Source organism: Carettochelys insculpta, chromosome 8, assembly GCF_033958435.1.
Source record: "Carettochelys insculpta isolate YL-2023 chromosome 8, ASM3395843v1, whole genome shotgun sequence".
NCBI classification, from domain to species: domain Eukaryota; kingdom Metazoa; phylum Chordata; order Testudines; family Carettochelyidae; genus Carettochelys; species Carettochelys insculpta.
Window position 1 is genome coordinate 44,691,592 of NC_134144.1, and position 13,969 is coordinate 44,705,560.

General features: G+C 43.3%; 1 protein-coding gene across 1 annotated transcript in view; it reads left to right on the plus strand.

Moving 5' to 3' along the window:
* Nucleotides 1–13,969, plus strand: part of CCDC148 (coiled-coil domain containing 148) — a 113,989-nt gene that overhangs the window by 19,482 nt on the left and 80,538 nt on the right. The window contains exons 4-8 of the mRNA XM_075000982.1: nt 2,914–3,017; nt 4,707–4,789; nt 4,935–5,098; nt 5,892–5,987; nt 6,083–6,264. Coding sequence (XP_074857083.1) covers nt 2,914–3,017; nt 4,707–4,789; nt 4,935–5,098; nt 5,892–5,987; nt 6,083–6,264 — 629 coding nt within the window. The remainder of the gene's footprint in view (nt 1–2,913; nt 3,018–4,706; nt 4,790–4,934; nt 5,099–5,891; nt 5,988–6,082; nt 6,265–13,969) is intronic.

Below are 13,969 nucleotides of genomic sequence, written 5' to 3' on the forward strand. Positions count from 1 at the left end.
CTTATATTGTTCAGATTGTATTAAATAGCATATTAAATAAATTAATTGTGACCCAGTCCAGCAAAGCATTTGGAGAATATGAGCAATCATGTCATCCAAAGTCAATGGGTTGCTCAGTGTTAAACTGGAGGATGTAAAAAGTAGGGTACCTCAGGGGTCTGTCCTTGGTCTGTTACTAGACAATGTTTTCATTAACGTATTTGGATATTGGAGTAGAGGGGGCATTTATAAAATATGTGGATGACACCAACCTGAGTGGAGTGTGGTGCACTTTGGAGGACGGGATTAGAATTTGAAAGAAGCCTGATAAGTAGGAGAATGTGTCTAAAATCGACAATGTGAAATGCAATAGAAAAGTGGAATGTACTACACTTGGAGGCGAAAGTTAAATGCACAAATACAAAATGTGGAATAAATGGCTACATGGTGGCACTTCAGAAAAGGATCTAAGGACTAAAATGGTGCAGAGAAAAGCACTGTGTAGACAAGCCTTGCATGCATTAAATTAGTGCAATTCTCATTACAGGTTGAAACTCTTTTTTCCAGCATCCTTGCAACTTGGCCAGCCTCAAACTAGGGAATTTGCCAGACTGGGTGTGGTCATTGCTAGCCTCTGCTGCTGCTGCTGACTTTGGGGCTTTGCTCCAGCAGTAGCAGATTATATGAATTGACAGAGCAGGGGTGGAATGGTGCTCAGGGGACGTAGCACTTTAGAATTGTAGCACTGTAGAATCTGGCATTCTATGAGATTAAGGTAACTTCAGGTGTGTCTACACAGCAGCTTTATTTCAAAATAAGATATTCTGGAAAAACTATTATAGAATAGCTTATTTCAAATTAATGCAGCTACACACAAAAATGCATTTTGAAATAGCACTTAGGTATTTCAAAATACAGCATCTGCACACAGAGGACCTGTTGGGCTTTTACTTTTATCTATCACTGGATAGATACATTTTGTACTAGTTAAAAAGGGCAAAATTATATCTTACATTATCTTCCCTTGAAAAGAGCAATGAGGTTATAAATGACTTCCCTCCTCCCTCATGTGGACTCTTGTATCATTGGTCCAGTTGTGTACACAGGGAAGGAGAAGGAGAACAAGCACCTTATAGCAGGGATCTCAAACTCAGTTTACCTCAGGGCCAGTGCCAGTCCTCAAATCCTCCTAGTGGGCCAGCTGGCACTCCATTCTATCAGGGCCCTGGGGGTGGGGAGGGGCAGGGGTTTGCATGAATTTCCCCACCTCCACGCATATCCTGGCCTTTCCTGCTTCCCACACTCCAATGGCCTCAACCACCACAATTGGAAGCACAGCGGGACTAGAGCAGCTTCCAGCTGCTGGCCCCTTGCTGCTGCCTGAACATCCTTGTGGCCTAGGAAGATGTGTGAAGAGCCGTTCAGTCCATAGGATGGTTTGGGGCAGCCACCCCAGGCCCTGCAGTAGTTGTCCCAACTGTCCTGTGGACTGGACAGTCCCTCATACTCAGGTTACCTTGCTGGGCCCTGGGTGGAAGGGGACTGGCAGCAGGGTAGGGCAGTGGAAGCATTGGGGAAGCAGAGCAGCACAGCAGTCTCTGCTACATTCCACCACCATCTCCCAAGCCAACCCAGTCTCTCCGCTTCTCCATGGCGGGGTGAAGTAGAGTGCCCGAACCCCCTCCTGTTGTGGAGTGGAGCACAGTGAGCTTGGACATTCCACTTCTTCACGATGAAGTGGACTGATCAGGCTGGCCTAGGAGGTGGTAGCAGTCTGGAACAGAGGCTGCTTTGTTGCTCTGTTCTGCCATGGTGAGTTCATGGTGCAGGGGGGATGACCTCTGCCTCTACCCTGCACCTTTGATAATTCCTGAGGCTGTGTTCCTAAGGGAAGGGGGCTTAGGAGAAGGCATATAATGGGGGAAGAGGACAGAGCAGGGGCAGAAGGAGGCAGGGTGGGAGTTGAACAGAGGAAGTGCCCAGGGGACCCCCTCCAGGGCCAAAGAGACTCACTTTCCAGCCCACATGTAGGTTGGATTGTAGAACTGTTCAGGCGATAGACTGCCAATGGGCAGTGAGTTTGAGATCCCTGCCTTAGAACTTTTATTTCTCACTCTCATCCAAGTGGATTCTGAGTGGGTGAAATGAGCAGATCTCCACCCTACCTCATGTTTACCAGCTAGCATAACTGAACTAGACTCTTGCTAGTTGCAGATGAAGTTCAACTGGACAAGCGCGGGACCAGAGAAGGAACTGAAACCTGAAGTGGTATTTTCTTCCCTGGATTGTTCCTGTCACAATTATTGTTAATCTCTTACTAGGAAGTAGAGGCAATTTCTCAATTTAGATCAAAATGTTTCTCACTAGAGTTAATTGAAGAATGGAACTATTTTTTGTGAAAATTCTAAATAGTTATCTTTTTTGTTTTCCATATTTCCAATAGAAATGATTTTTCATTTATCAAAATTCTTTTAAAATTTTGAAGTAAAAAAAAATATTTTACAATGGCCAGGGCTGTGTGTCAACTTCCTATCTTCCTTCTTTTCTCTCTTTTCCTCCCTTCCCCCCACTTTTTCTTTTTTTTCATTCATTTGCCACTGAAAAAGGGGAGCATGAACTGAAAGGTTGGGTAGGGGAGTTCTTTTATTTAAAGGACTGACTTTTTTTATTTTCCTTTCTTTAATTTTCATCAAAAGAAAAAAAAGGGTGGGGGGAAACTAAATTAAAACATTCATGAAAATTTCCAAAGCCATTTTTTATAAGAAAAATTTGTTGAAATTTTAGTCAGCTTTATTCTTCAGAAAAATGTGCTCACAGAAGCATAAAGGTTCCTACAACCTAGTAGAAAAAGTGTATTTGGGAAGCCATTTTGTAAATATACAAAACTCATGTGAATACTAGTAAGAGTTTTTTTCTTTTTGGCTTTTCGCATAGGTAAAGAAAATAGAACAAACCTCAAAAACTAATAAAGAACAAATGCTTCTGAAACAGCATCATCAGATATGGTGGCAAGAGCACAAACGACTGAGTGAGAACTGGTAAGAACAGGTGAACTTCAGAAATTATAAAATAAATAAATGGGTAGTAAAAATGTTGGAATATACTGCTTGATTGAAAGGAAAAGATAAAATAATCACATTGTAGTAACAAATTTGAAAAGAGTGGGAGAACGTAACTACCCATATCTAAACTGAGGCTTTGTCTACACTTGCAATTGATCAGTAACACCTTTGTTGCTCACTGGTGCTTAAATCTCCCTCCCTCTTCCCAAACAACAAAAGTTTTGCCATGGCAAGTGCAAGTGTAAATGCTGCTTTGCCAGCAGGAGTGCTTTGTTGCTGAGAAAGCAAAAGCTGCTCGGAGGAAATGAGGAGGGGGTAAGAAGTATTTTGTTGGCAAAAATTCTGACAAACAGCACCCTCACCAACTTTTAGCAACAGAGCTGTGTCAGCACGGCCTTGTCACTAAAAACTGTGTAGTGTTGACATAATATTAGTGAGTTTGTAGATGATAAGAAGATAGCTGAAGGGGAGTTGTTCTGTCCTAGACTCATACTCACTGCCAAATATTAAGTTGTCAGTCAATAGCTGAGAGGCCTGAAACCTGCTAGAATATTGGCAAAACTTCATCCTAAAGCCTCGTATTATTAATTCTTTATAAATGGTTATATCCTGTCCTGAGATATGTTATGCAATTCACAAGTAGTTTGAAAAGGCTGGTAAGCTCATGTCTTATATCTGAAGGCAGATTTGGTCCTGATTAATAATTCTGAATAAGCTTTTTGTTCATGCTGCACCGCTAATGTACTGCAGAAGCTGTTTCTTCATTTTGTTGAGGTAAAATTCAAAAATATTATGTTTTTTCCCTTGAAATTACATATTTGATGCCTGCTAGATTTTGGATCTTTTTTTCCAAAAGTGTATAGACAACTTGAAGCCTGATCCTGCAAGCACTTTGTATACAATACTCAAGTAGAAATGGGCCCTTTAATGTTCTGAGGGGCTGCATGGACAGCCACCTTCTACTGATCAGTCATAGCACTCTTCTGTCCATGGGATGGTAGTTTCCATAGCCAACATCAGATCAGTTTTTAATCCTGCAAATCTCTTGCAGGAGAGCATAGGTTCACAATAGCTTCCCCTGCATCCCATGTTGAATGCAAAAGCGACTTTTTCCTATTTTTCTCTTGTTGAGCACCCTAAAGATAAGGCATCCTGCTGCAGTTACAGAACACTTTCAGTTTTGCCTTCCAAGGTTGCTAGAACTTTCTGTGACTGAATGATGAGTCGGAGTGGGGGGGTCTTACTAGGGATCCTAGAGAATCAGTGGGAGATGCCATGTCATCTGCAGAGAGACAACATACCTCCTGTACAATTCTGTGTGCCCAAGCCTTGCCCTCATCACTTACCAACAGGGAATTCCCACTGAGTTGCTGTGTCAGGGATCCCTCCCAACTGGGCTATCTCCAGGCATCGTCACCCCAGAAGAAAATCCAGAAGGCAAGTTGTCTTTTCTTTGACATAGCTATGGTGCCAGAGGGCCTGTTACATACCCTATGTTCTGCTGACTTGCCTAGTCTCAGTACCAATTCACCTATGCCATTCGATACAGAATCTTCCCCCATTTTAATGATGACATTAATTGTGTGTAGGGTTGTGGTTATTTTCCATCTTTATTTATATTAGTAAGAAGCTAGATTTTGCATAAGTCCCAATTATATATTTCAGGCACAAAGTGGATGCCGAAATTCAAACGTTCCTTGATGAAGGGAGCCTTGACTGTGAATTTTTTCTGGATATGTGGGACTTGGGTAAGAATTTTCATGTGATTTCTTGATTAATTTATGTGGCTTTTTAAAAAATGAATGTATACACCATTTCAGATAAAGATATATTATAGAAAAATGTAGCAATATTTTTCTTTTTTGAGAACGTTTTCTGTTTAATTGGCTACAGCACATACATTATCAAAGGAACGGGATGCATTTCAAACAAATACAGTAGAACCCATCTGGCAGCTGAGAGAGGATTTAAAATACAGACTGTACGAAATGCAGTGCTACCCTTCTCCAAAATCCTGCATGCAATATGAGTTTATTCCAGTCAAGGTGTTAGAGCAGGTTAGTAATTTCACTTTTGGCTATGTTTACACTAGCCAAAAACTTCAAAATGGCCATGCAAATGGCCAATTCAAAGTTTACTAATGAAGTGCTGAAATACATATTCAGCGCCTCATTAGCATGCGGGTGGCCACGGCACTTTGAAATTGACACGGCTCGCCGCCGTGTGGCTCATCCAGACGGGGCTCCTTTTCGAAAGGTCCCTGCCTACTTCCAAGTCCCCTTATTCCTATGAGCAGATGGGAATAAGGGGGCTTGGAAGTAGGTGGGGTCCTTTCAAAAAGGAGCCCCGTCTGGATGAGTCCCGCGGTGGTGAGCCGCATCAATTTTGAAGTTCCGCAGCCGCCTGCATGCTAATGAGGCGCCGAATATGTATTTCAGCACTTCATTGGTAAACTTCGAAATGGCCATTTGCATGGCCATTTCGAAGTTTTTGGTTAGTGTAGGCACGGCCTTTTGTGTTTCATTCTCATTTTGAATTTTACCTTTTCTTTTGCTTATTTTTTGGGGGAGGGAAATAAAATTTTCAAAACCTTTTAAAAGAAGTGTGAAATGTAACCTTAAGATGAATATTACTACCAGAAAAATTTGGCACCTATTCATTTTTGAGGCTATAGTCAACCTCAGTACTCCTGAGTACACTCACACTTATACCAGTGTAAATGTGGATTAATTCCAGGAAAGCTATACCTGTGTAAAACTGGTATATGGGAGGAGAAAATCAGGCTTTGTTTCTACATAAAAGTTGTGATATGAAGAATAAATCTTAACTGTTACTATTTTATAAATCTAGGTAGACTTTGTGAAGAAACAGCAGAAAACCATTTTAGAATTACTTAATCAAGAAAAAATGGCTTTGGAACAAGAACTTGAAGACTGTAAGGCTAAAGTAAGAGAGTGGTCACATTTCCAAATTTAATTAAAAGAACTCCACAAAATTAAAAAATTATTAGACCGCTAATAACTTGTTTTTTTGTCTAACAGCTATTAATATACTCTTTTGAAGAGAAAACTGGCTTTTTTCATGAAGTTCCTACACAGTTACTAGCCTTGGAATGCCCATACCCTGATTTGAAGTCTTCAATCCTTAATGAATTCCATAAGTTTGCTGATGAATATTGGTCTAGACTTCAAGAGATTGATAATCAGTTAGCAGCAATATCCAGGTAACAAAATCAGTTCTGATTCATTTTTGAGGGCAGGATAATGAACTGTGCTCTATTCTGTCATTTCCAGAGACTGTGATTGCTTTTAGCAAGAGCTTTATTTCCTTTGTTGAGTACAATATGAAGTTGACTCACTATTCAGTTCCATGGGATTAAATAGTCGATGACTGTTTGCACAGTTGAGAGACTTTCAGTTCTTTTCAAAAGAACTTGCCTGAAACGATAAGCAAAAGTCTTTATGGATTAATGAACCAACAGTATGACGTATAGCAAAAGTCATCTTCAGAGACTTTCCCCTAATATGGCTAGAAAGTCCTTTGAATATTTTATTTTGTATGGTAATTACTTCACGTTAGGGAAAAAAATTCACTTTCTTCCTTGGGAAATCTAAAGTATAAACCCTCATACATACAGCAGAGTCCAAATCTTTTCATGTAGTACAGATTATTGCATTGTGACTGAGTGACCATGAACACATATTATAAAAGCTATTTATAGTTTTAGTTTAGAATTATTTTACATAGCCCATTAAAAAAGAGTTACCATAGAATCAGCTGCCCCCCAAGAATAAGACTTTTTTAAGACTATCTTTTTGTTTTTGTGTTTGTACAGCACCTAGCTTGGTGGAGTCCTGGTCCATGGCTAAAAGTTATACAGGGTATGGTGTCACTAGAGGAGGTTTTGGAACTGATTGATAAACTTAACAGTAACAAGTCATTGGGACCTGATGGCATTCACCCAAGAGTTCTGAAAGATCTCAGATGTGAAATTGCAGAAATGTTAACTGCGGTTTGTAACCTATCCTTTAAATCAGCTTATGTACCCAGTGACTGGAAGATAGGTAATGTAATGGCAATATTTAAAAAGGGCTGTAGAGGTGATACGGGCAGTTGCAGGCCAATAAGTCTAATGTCTGTACCGGCAAATTAGTTGAAACTATAGTAAAGAGTAAAATTGTCGGACACATAGAAGAACATAATTTGTTGGGCAAAAGTCAATATGGTTTCTGTAATGAGAAATCTTATCTTACTATCTATTAGAGTTCTTTGAAGGGGCCAATAAACATGTGGCTAAGGGAGATCCAGTAGATACAGTGTACTTGACTTTCCAGAAAGCCTTTGACATGGTCCCTCACCAAAGTTGTCATGGGATAAGAGAGGAGATCCTTTCATGGATTGAGAACTGGTTAAAGGGGAGGAAACAGAGAGAGTAGGAATAAATAGTAAATTTGGAGAGGGGTAACTAGTGGTGTTCCCTAAGTCCTAGGACCAGTCCTATTCAACTTATTCTTAAATGATCTGGAGAAAGGGGTAAACTGTGAGGTGGCAAAGTTTGCAGATGATACTAAACTGCTCATGGTAGTTAAGACCAAAGCAGATTGTGAAGAACTTCAAAAAGATCTCACAAAACTGAGTGATTGGGCAACAAAATGGCAAATGAAATTTAATGTGGATAAATGTAAAGTAATGCACATGGGGGAAAAAATAGCCCCAACTATACATACAGTATGATGGGGGCTACTTTAGCTACAGCTAATCAGGAAAGAGATCTTGGAGTCATTGTGGATAGTTCTCTGAAAACATCCACACTGTTCAGCGGCAGTCAAAAAAAGCAAGCACGATGTTAGGAATCATTAAAAAGGGATAGAGAATAAGATGGAGAACATCTTATTGCCCTTATATATGCGTACAGATGTGGTCACCTCATCTCAAAAAAGATATATTGGCATTAGAGAAGGTTCAGAAAAGGGCTACTAAAATGATTAGGAGTTTGGAATTTTGGAATGGGTGTCGTATGAAAAGAGATTAAAGAGACTAGGATTTTTAGATTAGAAAAGAAGTGACTAAGGGGGGATATGATACAAGTATATAAAATTGAGTGGTGTGGAGAAAGTGAACAAGGAAAAAATATTTACTTGTTCCCATAATATCAGAACTAGAGGACACCAACTAAAATCAATGGGCAGCAGGTTTAAAACAAATAAAAGGAAATTCTTTACACAGAGTGCAGCCAACCTGTGGAACTCCTTGTCAGAGGAGGCTGTGAAGGCTAGGACTATAACAGAGTTTAGAAAAGAGTCAGATAAATTAATGAAGTTTATGTCCGTTAATGACTATTAGCCAGGATGGGTAAGGAATGGGGTCCCTAGTCTCTGTTTGTCAGAAACTGGAGATGGATGGCAGGGGCAAGATTGCTTGTTTGTTACCTGTTCAGTCCACTCCCTCTGGGCACCTGGCATTGGCCGCTATCGGCAAACAGTATACTAGCCTGGATGGACCTTTGGTCTAACCCATCATGGCAGTTCTTGTGTTCTTAGGTTTTTTACAGGCTACAGTAATAAAAATAGTAACAAAAATGGTGAGAATTGGCAAATATTGGTATTGTATAACTTTTATTAGAAATATTATTTTATGGGTAGTAAAAACACACTGTTTAATTACAATGCTCTAATTTTGTTTCAGACTTCCGACAACTATAAAACACTTTAGAAAGGTATTGCATACATGAACAATTACTGTGGTAAACTGGTGCATGAATCTAACCAGTGCTCTCATGCCAGGCTTTCCCACTGTTCATATGCATTCGGCTCATATGCCTTAATAGTTCGTTTGAACTAGTCCTGTTTCAGCAGGCTGCGTGTGAACAGTTAGAACACAGCAGGCTAGTGCACAGTAGGCTCAGACAGCAGCTTGCCATGGTCTTACTGTTGGTGTAGAGAAGCCCTAAGTTTACTGTCCTCTGACTTTGAGAACCCTGAAATACACTTACTGATTCTTAAAGTGTAGTTACCTGTTCATTCCAAACATAGTTCAGAACTACGTGTGGTCCCTCTTTTTTTATATAATATAGTGTGTGTGCACATGCATACTCACTCATGTATTTTGTATTTAGTTGTTTGCAGCCTCCAAGGAAAGGATAAAAGCTATCTGTCAGTAGATGGGTGAAAGAAATCTGTAAAAGGTAAATTGAGGCTCAGATGGCAACATGGCCATTATTCCTTTTATTGGTACAGTTAGAATACATGAGTGTTTATTCATGGTTTGGATCCTTAAGAAATTAAAAAATAAGCAAATTATTACAGATAATGCAAACTACCAAATTGCATAGTTGGAGAAATGGCGAATTATGAAATTGAGGCTACTGTAAATAGGTAGCATTTTGAACTTGAGACACAGGATTATGAGTTTTGTTAAATTCAACCCCCATTTTTACTGCTGCTGGAATATATTCTTTGTTGTAGAAAATCATAAAATAGGCCACAATTGGACTGCTGAGTTTGTAAATACCTTTTTACCTCAGCTTCTAGAGATAGAGTCAAATGTCTAAATTATCTAAATAACTGAAAAAAACCCCTGAGCTATTGAACTAGTGTATTTGCATATTCAAAACATGTGTCTTGTGCAGTGTCCTTTCAAATGAATAAAGTATCAAAGTATGTGAAGTAATTCTCTAGCCCAATTGCATAAGCCCATTAGTTGCATGTTTCTGGTACAACAATCAGCAATAATATGGTCTACGTGCTGGGCAAGTTGACATTTCATTCAGTGGTGTTGTTGCTGTCTATCTGTCTGCAGATTCAACAGTGCATGCAGTTTACATTGTCCTGAGTATTGTAAAGGGGGAGTATTGTAATCTGGGGATTATGAGTTAGACAGGGTAACTTCCCTTATGAGATATTTGTTTATGGTTTTTACAAGACATAAAGCTAGGGATTAACTCTTGGTAAATCTATTTCAGAGGAAGCTGCTGCCCGAGAGGACTTAAATACAGGACAATCGCTATATTTCAGTTCTGAAACACAATGGCCGTGTCTACACTAGCCAAAAACTTCGAAATGGCCATGCAAATTGCCATTTCGAAGTTTACCAATGAAACTAATGAAGTTTACTTATGAGCAGGTAGGAATAAAGGGACTTCGAAGTAGCCGGGGTCCTTTAGAAAAGGAGCCCCGTTTGGAAGAGCCGCGCGGCGGCGAGCCACGTCAATTTCGAAGTGCCACAGCTGCCCACATGCTAATGACGCGCTGAATATGTATTTCAGTGCTTCATTAGTAAACTTCAAAATGGCCATTTGCATGGCCATTTCGAAGTTTTTGGCTAGTGTAGACGTAGCCAATAATGGTTATAGACATTTATAGTGGAAGAATGATGTATATGGATCGAGCCCCACCCTTAAAATCTGGGTCAAGTTTTCACAGTGGTGAAAGTGTGTCTGATCTTGGCATCTGAGAGACATGGTATCTGGTTAACTATTATCTGTAGTGTACTTCTAACTCTCACATTTTAGGTGATAGCTTTGATTTTATGGAAGCTAGACGAAAACTATATGTTCCAGGTTATCCTGCCTGACTGTGCGCAACACACCTGGTTATGTCTACACTAGAATTTTGTAGACAAAACTGGGGTTTTGTCATCAAAACTTGTGGAGTATCTACACACAAAATGTGTGGTACTGACAGAAACTGTCAACAAAAAAGATGTGTAGATGCTCTGGGGGGCCCTTCTGACGACCGAGTGAATGAAAAGATCAGCCTGCTTTTATGTGTAGACGTGATGTGTCGCCAATAGTTTTTTGTCGGAACATCTCTGTAGACAGATACTTCTAGCGTAGATGTAGCCCTCACATATGTGAAAGGAAAATTATGAATCCCCAGGAGGCTGAATCATGTTTTCTCTGATGGTTTTTATATGAGACTATGAGGAACCTTGGCATTGAGCTGAGGAACTGGCAGATTTTAAAGTCTGTCTTTACCAAGAATGTACATGAATCTTTGTTTTTTGTTGGTTTTTTTTCTTCCTCTTCCTGCAAAATTGTTCTCTTAGCACTGTAAATTGTCAATTTATTCAATTATAGTAGCCTACAAATGCAGAATAATGTGAACAAGTACCTGTAGGAAAGTATGAAAGTATGAAAAGCTTTCTTTGTCTCCATTTTATGATGGCTTATTACTAGGGTTCAGATTGTTTCCAAACATGATTACAGCTATCATGATGGAAACACTTTGAGTCTATTAAAGATGGGCAAACTAATTGTAGCAAACAATTTTCTGATTAATTTGCCCTTTTTACTCTTTGAAATTTGACAAATACATGGTAGGATTGCAGATAAGTTGCAAACATTGTAGTAGAAATGCTTGTAGCCTATAGTTTTGCAAAATATTTGCCTAAAATATAGCATAAACTGGATATACTTCAAACAATATTATTTCTAGTCCCAGGCTTAATGGCTGTATTACTGTAAACGGGTGAGATCACTTAAGCTACGTCTACACAGCTGTGTCTACATGTGCACGCTACTTCGAAGTAGCAGCACGAACTTCGAAATAGCGCCCGTCGCAGCTACACGCGTCGGGCGCTATTTCGAAGTTAACTTCGACGTTAGGCAGCGAGACGTCGAAGTCGCTAACCTCATGAGGGGATCGGAATAGCGCCCTACTTCGACGTTGAACATCGAAGTAGGGACTGTGTAGACGATCCGCGTCCCGCAACGTCGAAATTGCCGGGTCCTCCATGGCGGCCGTCAGCTGGGGGGTTGAGAGATGCTGTCTCTCCAGCCCCTGCGGGGCTCTATGGTCACCGTGGGCAGCAGCCCTTAGCCCAGGGCTTCTGGCTGCTGCTGCGGCAGCTGGGGATCCATGCTGCAGGCATAGGGTCTGCAACCAGTTGTCAGCTCTGTGTATCTTGTGTTGTTTAGTGCAACTGTGTCTGGGAGGGGCCCTTTAAGGGAGCGGCTTGCTGTTGAGTCTGCCCTGTGACCCTGTCTGCAGCTGTGCCTGGCACCCTTATTTCGATGTGTGCTACTTTGGCGTGTAGACGTACCCTCGCAGCGCCTATTTCGATGTGGTGCCGTGCAACGTCGAAGTTGAACATCGACGTTGCCAGCCCTGGAGGACGTGTAGACGTTATTCATCGAAATAGCCTATTTCGATGTTGCTACATCTAAATAAGCTATTTCAATGTTGGCTTCACGTCTAGACGTAGCCCACGTGAACGCTACATCGAAGTAGCTTATTTCGATGTAGCAACATCAAAAAAGGCTATTTCGGTGAATAACGTCTACACGTCCTCCAGGGCTGGCAACGTCGAAGTTCAACGTTGACGTTGCGCAGCACCACATCGAAATAGGCGCTGCGAGGGAACGTCTACGCGCCAAAGTAGCACACATCAAAATAAGGGTGCCAGGAACAGCTGCAGACAGGGTCACAGGGCGGACTAGTGCTTCCGGGGCAACAGCTAGCCGCTCCCTTAAAGGGCCCCTTCCAGACACACGCAGCCTGCACAGCACGCGGTCTGCAGAGCCATAGGCACGCACACCTCGAGCGACGCGGTCATGGACCCCCAGCAGCAGCCAGAGGTCCACACAGCTGCCCCTGCAGGAGCAGTGCTCGCCCTGCTCGATGCCATGCAGGAGGCAGCTGAGCACCTCCTTGCCACAGAGGAGGAGCTGCCCGCAGGGGAGGAGGACTCAACCCCCAACCTTCAGCACCCCGCCACCCCCCCCGCCGCACACGCCACCGGCTGTGGAGCTACCCCACGAGCACCGACTGGTGGGAGCGGCTGGTGCTCGGAGAGTGGGACGACGACCGCTGGTTCCAGAACTTTCGGATGAGCCGGCAGACATTTCTGGAGCTATGCCAGTGGCTCACCCCCACACTCAGGCACCAGGACACCGCCATGTGGCGTGCCCTCAGCGTCGAGAAACGGGTCGGCATTGCTGTCTGGAAGCTGGCCACTCCAGACAGCTACTGATCCATGGGCCAGCAGTTTGGCGTCGGCAAGGCCGCCGTTGGGGCTGTCCTCATGGAGGTAAGAGGACCCACGGGGGGAGGGGGCGGGAGGCAGCCCTGGCAGGGGAGGGGAGGGGAGGGCCGCACACACCCTGCACACCCCTCATTGGTGCTCTCCCATGTGCTTCCCCTGCAGGTCGTCCACGCCATCAATGTCCTGCTCCTCCACAGGCTGATGAGACTTGGGGACCCAGATGCTGCCATCACAGGCTTTTCCACCCTGGGCTTCCCCAGTTGCTTTGGGGCTCTGGATGGGACTCACATCCCCATCCGCGCCCCGCAACACAGTGGAGGATGCTACATAAACCGGAAGGGCTACCACTCAGTGGTCCTCCAGGCCTTGGTGGACAACTGGGGCCATTTCCTGGACATTTATGTGGGCTGGCCTGGCACCACCCACGACGCCTGGGTATTCCGGAACTCGGGCCTGTGCTGCTGGCTGGAGGCAGGGACCTACATCCCCCAGTGGGAGATCCCTGTGGGGGACACCACCATGCCCCTCTGCGTCATCGCAGATGCGGCATACCCCTCCGGCCTTGGCTCATGCACCCGTACACGGGCCATCTGTCTGCCAACCAGGAGCGCTTCAACCAGCGCCTGAACCACGCGCGCCAGGTGGTGGAGCACACATTTGGGCGCCTCAAAGGGCGCTGGAGGTGTCTCCTCACCCGCCTTGATGCGGGCCTCACCAACATCCCCCAGATTATGGGTGCGTGCAGCGCCCTACACAAGCTGGTGGAGAGCAAGGGGGAGGCCTTCTTTCACGGCTGGGCTGTGGAGGCTGGCAGGGCTGATGTGCAGCCACCCGCTGCCCCCAGTCGCCAGGTGGACCCCAAAGGGACCCGGGTCCGGGAGGCCCTGCAGGCCCAGTTCGATGAGGCCGCGGGGTGAACACTGGCAGGCCCCCTACTGCACCCC